This window comes from Fundulus heteroclitus, chromosome 7, assembly GCF_011125445.2.
Source record: "Fundulus heteroclitus isolate FHET01 chromosome 7, MU-UCD_Fhet_4.1, whole genome shotgun sequence".
In the NCBI taxonomy this organism is placed as follows: Eukaryota; Metazoa; Chordata; class Actinopteri; order Cyprinodontiformes; family Fundulidae; genus Fundulus; species Fundulus heteroclitus.
In genome coordinates, this window is record NC_046367.1 from 39,018,751 (window position 1) to 39,033,002 (window position 14,252).

Here is a 14,252-nt window from a genome sequence, read left to right on the forward strand (position 1 = left end):
CGACAGACTGGCGACCTGTCCAGGGTGTACCCCGCAGTCAAATTTCAAATCTTGAATTGTGGCAACACTTGAAAATTGATGTTGAGGGAAACTCTCCATCTAATCTGATTAAGCTTGGGATATTTTTTACATATTAATGTCAGTATCTAGATGTCCAAAGATGGTGGGGAGATACCCTAAAGACCTGCGTCTGCGTCTACAAACAAAGATGTTTCTACAGATAATTGACTCTGGGCCCTGTTACAGCTTCATGCCACACGTCTCTCAATTGAACTGTAAAAACTGCATAATTTTCCTTCCACAATTATGGTCTACTTTGTCTTGGTCTATCACCTAAAACCCACATAAAACACTTTAAAGTCTGTGGTTGTAATTTGACCAAAGATTAAAAACTTAGAAGGATGTAAATAATTTTGCAGGCAATGTTTCTGTTTGTTCTGTCCTCCAATGAATACAAACAGGACGGTTGAGCATTACCCCTGCTCACGTGGAACTTTTATTAAACAACGCATCTCTGACAGTGTGCAACACCTTAATCCATCTGGGTATAGTCAAACCCATGAAGAACAATTCCTATTGCTACAGGACCTTTGCCTTAATGTGTGGAAAAGATTAATGCTTTTTTTCCTTCTCCATTAACTGAGTTTTTCCGAGGTGAGGCAGACTCTGTTGGTTTTACTCAAAAATCTTGTTCAAACTCAAAGATATAGCCACAGTGAGACAATATGAGACAATGTCAAGAGACCCAGTAGCCTTTGATCTTAACTATTGAGATCAGTTAAGTCAATACAAGGATATGTAAAAAAAAAAAAAAAAAATCAATCAAATATCTACCAGCTAGAAGTGGCCCTGTTAAAAACCTTTGATTTCTTAAAACGGACTCAACCCAAACATTTTGGAAATTGAAACATTTTAAAAGTTTAACAACTGCAAATGTGAAAACTTGCTGCCATATTCAAGGTTTATCAGCAGAGGCCCTTCTTTGATACAACTGAGAAATTTGCTTACTTTAAAAAAGTTTATTTTAAAATCCAAAGCACTGATCAATACCAAATTTATAAAAAAAGTACAAAAAAGGTTGGTTGAAAAATATGACATGACAATATAATGAACTAATGGCACTGTGGTTATGAGTTTGGATACAACAGTTGGTGCAATAAAATAATTCACATTGTAGGAGTTTGCAAACCATTTTAGAAATCAGCCCTTACGTATGGTGAACATAGTACACAGCCTCTATTATTAAACTAACAAATAATGGAACGGGCCAGTGTAGCACAAGTAAACATTTCATGGTCGCATACAACATGTACTGAATAATAGAAGCAACAGGTTGACCAAGAGCGTTGTGGGTGTGTGTGTGCGTGTGTGTTTGTGTGCTGCACTTTTAACAATCAAACTGTACCGAGCGGCTTTTGAGAACCTACTAGTTCACTCTCAGAATCCAGTTGAAGAGAGCAAAGACAGGAGTAAACATCATTAATTTAAAATAGAGGATTTTAACAACAATACTCAGAATTAAAAAAGAAAATAAAGAACGGTATCAAACATTTAAAAAAAACAGCACATGGCAAAAATCAAGAGTTGCATGTTTCTCCCATTTCAAGCATTTCCCAGGTTTGTTTGTTCCTTTGGGCAAAAGCACCTCAAGTGTTCCAGTGAGAGGCCTATAAAGCAAAGAATGTTTATCGTTGACAGATTATAGAGAGCAGCACAACAAAAACAACTCGGAGCCAAGGAGGAGGGACTCAGAAAGACAAGCTGTGGGACCAGTTCTAGATATGCACAATGAACTTGACATTTACACACGGACCAAAACGATTATAATTAGTTCTGGAAGCCTGTTTTTCCAGGTGGGTCCTTCTTTGAAACAGTGTGGTAACGTGGAGGCGCCGAGGCCTGGCGGCGGATTAATGGTCGCCGTCTGGCCTGGGATGGATGGCGAGAGGCAGAAGAGCGAGTTTGCGGGCTGCAGAGACAGTCTCGAATCTCACTGATGCCAAGATGAAGGATCTCCAGCAAAGTGAGGAGCAGGCACAAAGCGCTGACGGCATACATGATGCGCAGGAAGATGGTTTTCTCAGTGGGACGTGACACAAAGCAGTCCACCGTGTGTGAGCAAGGGGAGCTTGTGCACACATAGGACGGCGCCACCTCCAGGCCGTAGAGGATGTACTGCCCGATGAGAAACAAGGCCTCGAAGACAGCTCGTGATAGTAGCTGCAAGACGTAGACCTTCATAAGCCCATCTCTCTTGATGCGACGCCGGCCATCATGCTTGTTTTTGTGTTTCTTTAAAACTTCCTTCTCATCTGGCTCAACCTTCAGGATCATGGGATCTTCCTCCTTGTTATCCTCTGCTTCTTCACAGTCGCTGTTGGCCCCCAGGTTCACTATCGGTACCCTCTTCTTCTCCTCGGGCTTGTAGTCGTCGTCGTCGTCATCGTCCATGCGGGCGATCTTGTTCATGGCAAACCCAAGGTACATTATGGTGGGCGTGGTGATCATGATCACCTGGAACACCCAGAAGCGAATGTGCGAGAGAGGCGCAAACGCATCGTAGCAAACGTTCTCACAGCCAGGTGTCTGTGTGTTGCACACAAAGTTACTCTGTTCATCGTCGTAGATGGACTCGCAGCCAACCACTGTCAGCACAATCCGGAAGACGATGAGGAAGGTGAGCCAGATCTTGCCCACGAATGTCGAGTGATTGGACATCTCGTCCAGCAGACGAGTGAAGAAGTCCCAGCCCATTTTTCTGGCAGATGAAAGAAGTTATCAAACCTGAGCAAAGGGAGGAGAAAGAGGAAAACAAACTTTCAAATTTCGGTTCTTTTCAAAGAAAAGTATTGTGTTTCAACAACCAAATACTAAAACAATACATCTCTACATCTATAAAAACAAAGTAAAACATTTTAAACCAACTGTATTGACTTCATTACAGCAAACAGCAACATGGTGGAGTTTTGAGTTCATGCTTTACCTTACATGGATACTGACAAAAAAAAATTCATAGCTAAACATTTCCAGAAGCTGAATGGAGGTTCTACTCCCTAAAAAGTCACCCTTTGATAAGTGCATATTGCAATGATATTGTCTTCCATGTCCTCGACATGGAGGACACACAATTCTTAACGTCTCCCAGGACCCCAGAGTATATCCGTTTGCAAATGTCCCCTCGGGACAGCTGGGCTCTCCTTTACTCTGTCTTCTCGTTGAGAAAATTTGATCAATTGTGTTGAGCAACCAGATGATTAGATCCCTGGTTTGCATGATTTGCTGAAAAACGCTCTGAGAGAGGTAAAAAGTGACATAAGACAAAAAGCACAAGCAGGGTAGATACGGGGAGGAGAGGAAAATAAAAAGTGTCTGCCTTCAACGAGAGCCGGAAGAAGAATAGTACAGGGAAGTAAAATAAAATAAACTGCAATTTAGAGGCTATGGAAAAAACGTGTGGGTGAATGGCTGAAGTGATGTGACATCCTTTCAGGAAATAAACAAAGTGATACAGCCTTTGGACTGAAAATTAAAAGAATCAGTAAAATGGTATATGGGTTGTACTGGTTTAGCCCTTTATCAAGTCCGATGAGCCCAAAGTGTTTTACAAGACAGTCACCCATCCACACACACATTCACACCCTGACTGTTAGTAGCCACAGCTGCCCTGGGGCAGACTGACAGAAGCGAGGCTGCCATGTATCTGTGCCGTTGTGTCCTCTGACCACCGCCAGCAGGTGGTCAGAGGACACAACGACTGAGACTGTCAGAGCGCAGGATTGAATTGGCAACGTGCCTGTTATAGGACGAACTCCCTAACTCTTGCGCCCCCATTGCCAAAACACCAATAGAATACAGACTCAAATAGATGAATCTGCAAAATTGGCATAATAGCTAAATTTATTAACTAAATTAACTAACAATATACGGTAAGTTGAGGGTTAACATGATAACATCAAACACTAATGGAAAACAGTGGTAGTTGGAAACAAAAGCACATGTAGTCACCTGGCAGAATAATAAATTAATCATTTTATAACACCCAACAATTCTAAAACTCTAACTGGACTTTAAACGACACACTAGCCCGGTTTTTAGCATACGTATATAGTTTAAAAGTGCCATGACATCACTGTAGTGCCTCCAAATCCAAGGCCATGGTCTTGAGCCAGACAAGGGTAGAGTGCTTTCTCTGGGTCAGGGAAGATGTCCTTCCCCAAGTGGAGGAGTTTAAGTATCTCGGGGCCTGGAATAGGAGATTGACAGGTGGATTGGTGCTGCATCTGCCGTGAAGCAGATGCTGTATCGGTCTGTCGTGGTGAAGAGAAAGCTGAGTCAATAGGCGAAGCTCTCGATTTCGTGGTCGATCTACGGTCCTACCTTGATCTGTGGTCATGACCTTTGGGTTGCGAACGAAAAAGCAAGATACAAGGGTGTATCTGTAGGGTGTCTGGGCTCTCCCTTAGATATAGGGTGAGGAGAGTAGAGCTGCTGCTCCTCCACGTCGAGAGGAGCCAGTTGAGGTGGCTTGGGCATCTGGTTAGGATGCCTCCTGGACGCCTCCCTGGTGAGGTGTTCCGGGCACGTCCCACCGGGAGGAGGCCCAGAGGGAGACCCAGGACACGCTGGAAGGACTATGTCTCCCGGCTGGCTTGGGAACGCCTTGGGATTCCTCCGGAGGAGCTGGCCCAAGTGGCTGGGGAGAGGGACGTCTGGGCCTCCCTATTGAAGCTGCTACCCCCGCGACCCGACCCCAGATAAGCGGAAGAGGATGGATGGATGGATCTTAGAAACATTTATTGCTAACAGTCTCACAAACACACACATATGTATGGCTTATTGTGTAGGCCTCGACCCTGATGGCTCCCTCTGCCCCCACTTGCATTTAGACATCAAGGGTTCTTGGTAGGTTGCTTGGGGGGGGGGGTGCACTGGCTTCAGCTACGTTCCAGAGGAGGGTGGTGGGGGGTGGACTGTGCCGGGCACTCCCTTTGGCACTCCCAGTTTAAAACACACTTGACAACAACATGCAACAAGATGACAATTTAGCTGCCGGCGGCAGGCTCGGGTCTTTCTTACAACTCTGTTCTCCGATTGCCGCCTAGAGTCTGGGGCCTGGAGGAGGAGCAGGCCACCTGGTCTGGGGCCTTCTCCGGGTGGGTGGGCCTATTGGTTGTCTGGCCTGGGGCCGGGTTGGGGGAATCAGGACTGAAGCATGAACCGGGAAGGTCGGGTCATCTGATTTTAGGGTTCACATGCCGGGTCCGGGGGCTCGGTACCCCTTTAGGGTGCCGGTACCTGGACCTGGGAATATAGGATGTGTGTGGTAAGTGCTTGAGTGTGGGGGCACCGGGGAGTCAATGTGACTGAGTATGTAGTTTTCTGTTTGCTTATTTGTCAGGTTGGGCTTGTATTGCCCCCTCTCCCAGGACATCTCAGGTCTTCACTAGGTGTGGAGCCCATCCTCTCCGCTGGCTGGCCCCTTGGTGCATTGGTGGTACTTGGTGTCTGGGGCTGGGTGCCCAGGCTCGTGCCACCTGGCGGCTGCTTTGCAAGGCCTGGCCCCCTGTGGCTCGGTCAGAGACCCCTGGGGCCTCGGGTCCCTTGGGTGGGGGAGGCATATTTCCTGGGTTTGCCCCTTTTAGGCGTCTTTACTCTGAAGGTCCTTTTGGGCATCTGGGGTTTTGGTTTCTCTGGCATCTGCCTCGTTGCTGTGGGGGCCGTTTCTTTGGCTATTCACAACCACTATTGAGCATTTTTCTAATGGATAAACCTTGAGTACAGAAGCGCACTCAAACACCTACAGGTGCTTGGATCCAGGTACTTACAGACTCACTTCTATACAGAAAATCCCTATTATTATCTTCAGCTGTCACTTTATACGAGTAGTATTAATTAATATTGTATGTTCTTCAGTGATGGTATCAAGGCGTTACTTGATTATATCTATAATACTTTATCGGATGATTGTGCTGTTTTTTTTACATCTCTCCTTGCAGGTGAAGATCAATTCAGTTCAATTTTATTTATATAGCGCCAATTCATAAAACATGTCATCTCGAGGCACTTTACAAAGTCAGAATCAATCATATTATACAGATTGGTCAAAAATTTCCTATATAAGGGAACCAGTTGATTGCATCAAAGTCTTGACAAGCAGCATTCACTCCTGAAGAAGCGTAGAGCTACAGGGAGAGTCGTCTGCATTGTCCATGGCTTTGCAGCAATCCCTCATACTGAGCAAGCATGAAGCGACAGTGGAAAGAAAAACCACCCATTAGCGGGAAGGAAAAACCTCCAGCAGAACAGTAGCTTAGTATGAACGGTCATCTGCCTTGACCGACTAGGGGTTAGAGAAGACAGAGCAGAGACACAACAAAAAAGCACAGAAGCACACAGTAATCCAGTGAGTCAGTAATCTGTTCTACATTAGATGATAATAGCGGGTGATCTGTCTTTCTTGGATCATGTCACAGTTAACTCAGACTGAGGATGTATCGTTCTGTCCCTTTTCTCTCCCTTTTCTCTTTCCCCTTCTCTCTGTTTTTTCTTGTTTCAGTGTCCATATATTATGAAATATTATCTGCTTAAATGATAAAGCTATTTACATGTACAAATAAAGTGGAGCACTATGGCGAGAGTGGCATGGCTCCGCTTGTGAAAGTAAAATCTGTTGGGCTTTTAGGCATTAAGACAACAATTCTTACTGCCACATCGTGAGACAGGACACTATTAAAAACGTAAAATAAAAAAATAACCTACATAGAAAATTAAACTGTTTTCTGATCTGACAGTTATTGAGCAAAGAGACAAAGCTGACCGCCACTGAGCAGGTCCTTGGTACAGTCTTTTGAAATTCACACGGCCTCATCGGTGCACAGCAGATCATATATTATACCCCCAAAACTTCATAAAAATTACATTTGTTGTCATGGCCCACTTAAAAAAACGTTTTCCAAACACGCCCTGAAGCAAAGAAAGAAAAGCAATGCTCCTGCTTCGCTTTGTTTGTAGTTTTTACCTTGTAAATCTCTTCTGGTATCCTGGACGTTGTCTTCAGTTTTCTCTCCTGAAATTAACCCCCTTGGATCAAAAATCAAGCCCTTCAGTTGTTCTTGGGTTTTTTTTCTGCTTTTGCTTGGACGAGAGAACTGCTTCTCCAGTGGTGCTGGTTGAGCTGCTGGTCGAGGAAAATAATTTTCTGCTTTTAGCGTCAGCTCCGCGTGAGGTATTATCCTGAATCTAAAACCTGAATTCCTTCTCCAGCTTTTCTTGCAGGTCTGCAGAGGCCTGGCAACAAGATATGACATGTCATGTCTCAGTGGAGGCGTGCATCTAAAACAAATAGGGGTCGCCAAACTGTTCTTTTTCTGATCTCAGAGGTTCGTTACAGAACATTAATCAACAAACAGCATCATGAAGACCAAGGAACCCAGCAGGAGGATCAGGGAGGAAGTTGTGGAGAAATGTAAAGAACGGTTGGGTTGCTGTTTTTAATGTGTGTTGTTTTTATAATGATTTGTTGCTAATGTTGAATTTGTGCAACATCCTGGTTGCACAATCTAGAAACACTGGAAACACCAGATAAATGTATGTGATTCTGAGTTAAACTGAAGCCACGCCTCAAACCAACGGCTCCCTGGAATCATCTAAACTTAAAAAAATCTCCCTACATAATGGATCTGAGATCAGCATCCCAATTGTAAAATATAGTGATTTATGTGAAAATATTGACACAACATGTCAGGAATCTGACTACAAGCTTGTCTACAAATGGGTCTTGAAAAGGATGATGATCCTAAGGACACAGTCAAGTATTTGGAGTTACTATTTAAAAGCCATGATCTCAGTTCCAGAGAAAAATTATTGTCAGAGCAGAGCTGAAAAGGCATGTGGAAGCAAGGCGGCCCACAAACCAGACCCAGCCGCTCCAGTTCTGTGAGAAGCTTGTGGAAGACAGCAAATATATATATATATATATATATATATATATATATATATATATATATATATATATATATATATATATATATATATATATATATATATATATATATATATAAACAAGTTATACACTTAAAATAGCAATTTTACTAAATACAGAGGAAATTAATATCAACTTCTGAATTTGAGGAGTGGGCTGGGGAGCAGTCTGGGGTTAAGGGTCTTCTGCTCTGAAAGCAGAGTTGGATCATGCATATTGAAGCTACATTCTTCCTATTGTTAATGCTTTAGATCAGCCTCTTTGATTTTATGCACCATGTGCTGTGACACCCACCAAACTACTGGCATCCTACATACCTAATCCGACATGTTAGACACTGTTTACTGATGCACACAGAGCAGAGCTGGGAGGGTAGAAGTTGCTCTATTGTTTCATCTTCCATGCTGGACATCCGATTTCATCACCATGAAAACTCATCCCAGAGCTGAAGTGCTGATGAAAACACTGAGTTAAAGAAGACAGTTTTCATTGGACTCAGTCCAAATGCCAAGAAGAGTTTATCTGCAAACCACATATCCTTGGATGCAGGAGAGCAAACTCTGCCCTGCATGTGCTCCCTGAACCAACAGACATTATGCAAGAATGCAGTGCTGCTGCAGCAGACCTTTCCTTTAGGTTGAATTTAATTTTAGAGATTCACTGAGTTTTACTAGGAACAAAAGATACCATAGTTTAATCATTATAAGCACTTCATTATGAACATTTTATATTTCACAGAACTCCTCTTGGGGTCTTTTCAAGCTTTACGTAATTCAGTTTTATGGATTAAAACCATCTATTGAGTTTCTGCCTCGCTGCAGCTCCTTTTGTGAGAGCTCAAGGTGTTCCAGCAAGCTTTTAACTTCCTCCCAGAAACCATTGAAAGGAAGCATCCTAAAGACACAAACCACTTCCCTCAGTTCTTCTCTAACGAGCAGCTGCACTTGTTTAAGCTCGTTCCAGATAACGTGGCTCCTTCAGCCGGGTGGCCAGGCAGAGGGCAGCCACGGTACAGGAGAAAGTTATTTCCACTCATACCGGTTCCACAAACTGTTAAAACTGCTGAGTCATCATGGACTGGTCCATGTGAACTTTTTAAATAAAACTTTGAAAGTAGTACCGCAGCCGGATCTCTGATCACATGCAACCTAAAACTGTGCAAAGGAGAAGGTTGTGCACATTAGCGAAACAAAAACAACAACAAAACAAACAAACTTCCATTTAGAAAGTGGAACTATTTATTATTTTATTTAGTTATTTACAACATGTAGAAATGTTTTTATACTTTTTATATTCACACACATAATAAAAGCAAAGCAAAATGAAACAAAACATGCAACATTAAACGTCTTCGTTGTTTTATTTCATCTCATCCCTTCAGCAAAAGTTAACAGTCATATTGTTTAAAGGTTTACCAATTCCAAATGGCATGTGTATGGAAACATAAATCCCTTATGGCTTTGTGTCCTTGAACATTGAAACCCCACAGAACCCTTAATCAAACATAATATTCTGAAGATTGCATCTATTAATAATTTTCTTACAGGAGACTATGAGTAAACTTGTCAAAGTGGGTACAAAGTCACCCCAAACAAATAAATCTGACGGTGTTAACTGTAGAAAAAAGTCAGGTGTGAGCAACCATTTAGTGTGGCCCAGCTTTTGTCTCTGCTCTGGTTCTCAATAAAATGATGGAACTTGATGGAATCACTGTTTCCTTGTATTCACTAAGTAACTGTGGGATCGGTTATCATTATTTCCCACATATGCCTCACATGCTTTTATAGTAACAAGGAGAAAGCTATATCAGCAGATAAACGTCATCCTGAGCCGTTTTTCACACAGGCACATGTGTTATTAAAGGACAGGTTAGTAAGTGCTGGATGGAAAGTCAGCTTAATTAAAGCACACTTTCAAAATCAGAAAAATATTAATGTTGACAAAATCAGTCCAAAAAAAAAATGTCGGTCAGACATAACAAAATAAAATAAAGTTAAATTTTGCTATATGAGAAATACCTTTATTGTCCCACAATGGAGAAATTTGTTGATTCTTGTCCTGCTACATTTTTTGTCACCTTTGGCTCAAGCTGGCTATCACTGATTGCTAGAAGGGTCTTTGTTCTCCTGCTTAGGTGTCTTTGTGCAGGGCCTGTGTCTAAACCTTGGGTTGGGGTGTTTTGATGATCCAAAATGGCAAGATACGTATGGGGCGACATTTGTGCCTTCTGGTTGAGCGCGCAGGAACCAATCCGAGCGCGCAGTGAGACAACATGCGTGCGCTCAAAACCGGTCTAGCTCAACTCTGAAAAACTCTTCTCAATTCACTGTCCTCACGCTCAATTCCATCTCTGCTCACGCGCTCGATCTGCTCATTCCACGCTCAACATCAGCTGTGCGCTTGCTTGGCTGTTTCTGCGCTCACTCAACTCTGTCTCTGCGCTCGCGACTTTTCCAGAGATTTTTCCAGCTTCTGGCAGGTAATGTAAAATTTTCTTTGGTTTATATTACAGAAATTCCTACACTACATCCAGAATCCACATTTCATTACTTTACCGTAGTTTTTTTAATATAGACCTATGTAAAGTCCTGAATTGAATGAGAAAGAGATCTATAGAAAGAGATAAAGGTGAAGACGGGGAAACCATCAAAACTCAAATCAATTTGTCTTTGCAAATCATGAATTGATTGATCATGAACTGATCTCAATACATATTGAGATCAGTGAAGTCAATACAAGGGTATGTAAAAAAAAAAATCAATCAAATATCTCCAAGCTAAAAGTGGCCCTGTTACAAACGTTTGATTTCTTAAAATGGACTCCACCTAAATATTTTCTTCAAAAACAGTGTGGTAACATGAAGGATCAATGGTTGCCGTCTGGCCAGGCCTGGGTGGTGAGAAGCAGAAGAGCGAGATTGTGACCTGCAGACAGAGTCCCGAATCCCGCCGATGCCAAGATGAAGGATCTCCAGTAAGGTGAGGAGTAGGCACAAAGCGCTGACGGCATACATGATGCGCAGGAAGACGGTTTTCTCAGTGGGACGTGACACAAAGCAGTCCACCGTGTGTGAGCAAGGGGAGCTTGTGCACACATAGGACGGCGCCACCTCCAGGCCGTAGAGGATATACTGCCCGAAGAGAAATGAAATCTCGTAGACAGCTCGTGATATTAGCTGGAAGAACTTTGTTTTTGTGTTTTTGTGCTTCTTTGAAACTTCCTTCTCCTCATCTGGCTCAATCTTCAAGGTTATGGTATCTTTCTCCCCATTATCCTCCATCTCTTTGTAGTCCCTGTTGGCTCCCCGGTTCATTATCGGTACCCTCTTCTTGTGTATGGCAAACCCGAGGTACATGGCAGTGGGTGTGATGATCATGATCACCTGGAACACCCAGAAGCGAAGAGGCTCAAACGCATCATAGCAAACATCCTCACAACCAGGTGTCTGTGTCTTGCACACAAAGTTACTCTGTTCATCGTCGTAGACGGACTCGCAGCCAACCACTGTCAGCACAATCCGGAAGACGATGAAGAAGGTGAGCCAGATCTTGCCCACGAATGTCGAGTGATTGGACATCTCGTCCAGCAGACGTGTGAAGAAGTGCCAGCCCATTTTTCTGACAGATGAAAGAAGTTATCAAACCTGAGCAAAGGGAGGAGAAAGAGGAAAACAAACTTTAAAATTTCGGTTCTTTTCAAAGAAAAATATAGTGTTTCAACAACCAAATACTAAAACAATACATCTCTACATCTATAAAAACAAAGTAAAACATTTTAGACCAACTGTATTGACTTCATTACAGCAAACAGCAACATGGTGGAGTTTTGAGTTCATGCTTTACCTTACATGGATACTGACAAAAAAATTCATAGCTTTACATTTCCAGAAAATGAATGGAGGTTCTACTCCCTAAAAAGTCACCCTTTGATAAGGGAGATCCCTGGTTTGCATGATTTGCTGAAAAACGCTCTGAGAGAGGTAAAAAGCGACATGAGACAGAGAGCACAAGCAGGGTAGATAGATAGATATCTTTATTGTAATTTTGTATGCACAAAGTGCGTACAGAATGAAATTTCTTTGGCATTCAGCTTGAAAAAAGTCACTCTAGAAATCACAGTAGATTGCACTATTATTATAGTGGAGGAGAGGAAAAGAAGTGTCTGCCTTCAAAGAGAGCCAGAAGAAGAACAGTACAGGGAAGTAAAATAAAATAAACTGCAATTTAGAGGCTATGGAAAAAACTGTGCGGGTGAATGGCTGAAGTGATGTGACATCCTTTCAGGAAATAAACAAAGTGATACAGCCTTTGGACTGAAAATGAAAAGAATCAGTAAAATGGTATATGGGTTGAACTGGTTTAGCCCTTTATCAAGTCTGATGAGCCCAAAGTGTTTTACAAGACAGTCACCCATCCACACACACATTCACATCCTGACTGTTAGTAGCCACAGCTGCCCTGGGGCAGACTGACAGAAGCGAGGCTGCCATGTATCGGTGCCGTTGTGTCCTCTGACCACCGCCAGCAGGTGGTCAGAGGACACAACGACTGAGACTGTCAGAGCGCGGGATCGAATTGGCAACCTGCCTGTTATAGGACAAACTCCCTAACTCTTGCGCCCCCATCGCCAAAACACCAAAAGAATACAGAGTCAACTAGATGAATCTGCAAAACTGGCATAATAGCTAAATTTATTAACTAAATTAACTAACAATATACGGTAGGTTTAGGGTTAACATGATAACATCAAATATTAATGGAAAACAGTGGTAGTTGGAAACAAAAGCACATGTAGTCACCTGGCAGAATATTAAATGAATCATTCTATAACACCCAACAATTCTAAAACTCTAACTGGGCTTTAAACGACACACTAGCCCGGTTTTTGGCATATATAGTTTAAAAGTGCCATGACATCACTGTAGTCGTGCCTCCAAATCCGAGACTATGGTCTTGAGCCAGAAAAGGGTAGAGTGCTTTCTCTGGGTCAGGAAAGATATCATTCCTCAAGTGGAGGAGTTTAATCTCGGGGTCTGGAATGGGAGATTGACAGGTGGATTGGTGCTGCATCTGCCGTGAAGCAGATGCTGTATCGGTCTGTTGTGGTGAAGAGAAAGCTGAGTCAATAGTCAATATATTGGCACTCCAAAGAGAGTGCCGGAGATCAGACTGAGGATGTAGCGTTCTCTCCCTTTTCTCTTTCCCCTTTTCTCTGTTTTTTCTCTCCTACCTTCTTGTTTCAGTGTCCATATAATATGAAATATTATCTGCGTAAATGATAATAAAGCTATTTACATGTACAAATCAAGTGGAGCACTATGGAGAGAGTGGTATGGCTCCACTTGTGAAAGTAAAATCTGTTGGGCTCTTCTAGGCATTAAGACAACAATTCTTATTGCCACATTGCAAGACAGGACACTATTAAAAAAAATAAAATAAAAAAATAACCTAGATAGAAAACTGTTTTCTGATCTGACCGTTATTGAGCAAAAAGACAAAGCTGACCGCCCCTGAGCAGGTCCTTGGTACAGTCTTTTGAAATTCACACGGCCTCATCGGTGCACATCAAATCATATATTATACCCCCAAAACTTCATCGAAATTCCATCTGTTGTCATGGCCCCCTTAAAAAACGTTTTCCAAACAACCCTGAAGCAACATCAGAAAAACGCAAGTCTCAGAAAGGAAAGTGATGCTCCTGTTTCACTTTCGTTGAAGGATTCTGTCAGTTTTTACCTTCAAAATCTCTTCAGGTATCCTGGACGTTGTCTTCAGTTTTCTCTCCTGAAATTAACCCCCTTGGATCAAAAATCAAGCCCTTCAGTTGTTGTTTTTTTTTTCTGCTCCAGTGGTGATGGTCGAGCTGCTATTTTCTGCTTTTAGCGTCAGCTCCGCGTGAGGTGTTATCCTGAATCTAAAACCTGAATTCATTCATCAGCTTTTCTTGCAGTTCTGCAGAGGCCTTGCAACAAGATATGACATGTAACATGACAATGGAGGCGTTTTCTGATCTCAGAGGTTCGTTACAACTCATCATCAGCAAACAGCATCACGAGTACCAAGGAACCCATCAGGAGGATCAGGGAGGAAGTTATGGAGAAATTTAAAGAATGGTTGGGTTGCTGTTTTTAATGTGTGTTATTTTTATAATGATTTGTTGCTAATGTTGAATTTGTGCAACATTCTGGTTGCTCTGAAAGGCGCTTTCAAATAAAATGTATTGTTATTATTATAAATTAGTATCTCAAGCTTGGAAAATCAAGAGGCCTTAG

The 14,252-nt window shown here is 42.5% G+C and overlaps 2 protein-coding genes across 3 annotated transcripts; both read right to left on the minus strand.

Annotated features, from left to right (window-relative positions):
* Positions 1–1,827: 1,827 nt before the first annotated feature.
* On the minus strand, positions 1,828–7,203 carry LOC118563756 (gap junction gamma-1 protein-like). 2 transcript variants are annotated; one of them, XM_036139613.1, is made up of 2 exons: positions 7,019–7,203; positions 1,828–2,758 (listed from the first exon to the last, which is right to left on the minus strand). In XM_036139613.1, exon 2 carries the CDS (start codon positions 2,752–2,754, stop codon positions 1,828–1,830), a length of 927 nt encoding a protein of 308 aa, XP_035995506.1. In that variant the 5' UTR covers positions 2,755–2,758; positions 7,019–7,203. The 2 variants fall into 2 exon arrangements, with proteins under 2 accessions (XP_035995506.1, XP_035995505.1); XM_036139612.1 differs by having other exon boundaries at positions 1,828–2,784.
* LOC105937046 (gap junction gamma-1 protein-like) lies at positions 5,073–11,620 on the minus strand. Its single transcript, XM_036138654.1, has 2 exons — positions 10,858–11,620; positions 5,073–5,205 (listed from the first exon to the last, which is right to left on the minus strand). Exons 1-2 carry the CDS (start codon positions 11,592–11,594, stop codon positions 5,073–5,075), a joined length of 870 nt encoding a protein of 289 aa, XP_035994547.1. The 5' UTR covers positions 11,595–11,620.
* Positions 11,621–14,252: the final 2,632 nt, after the last annotated feature.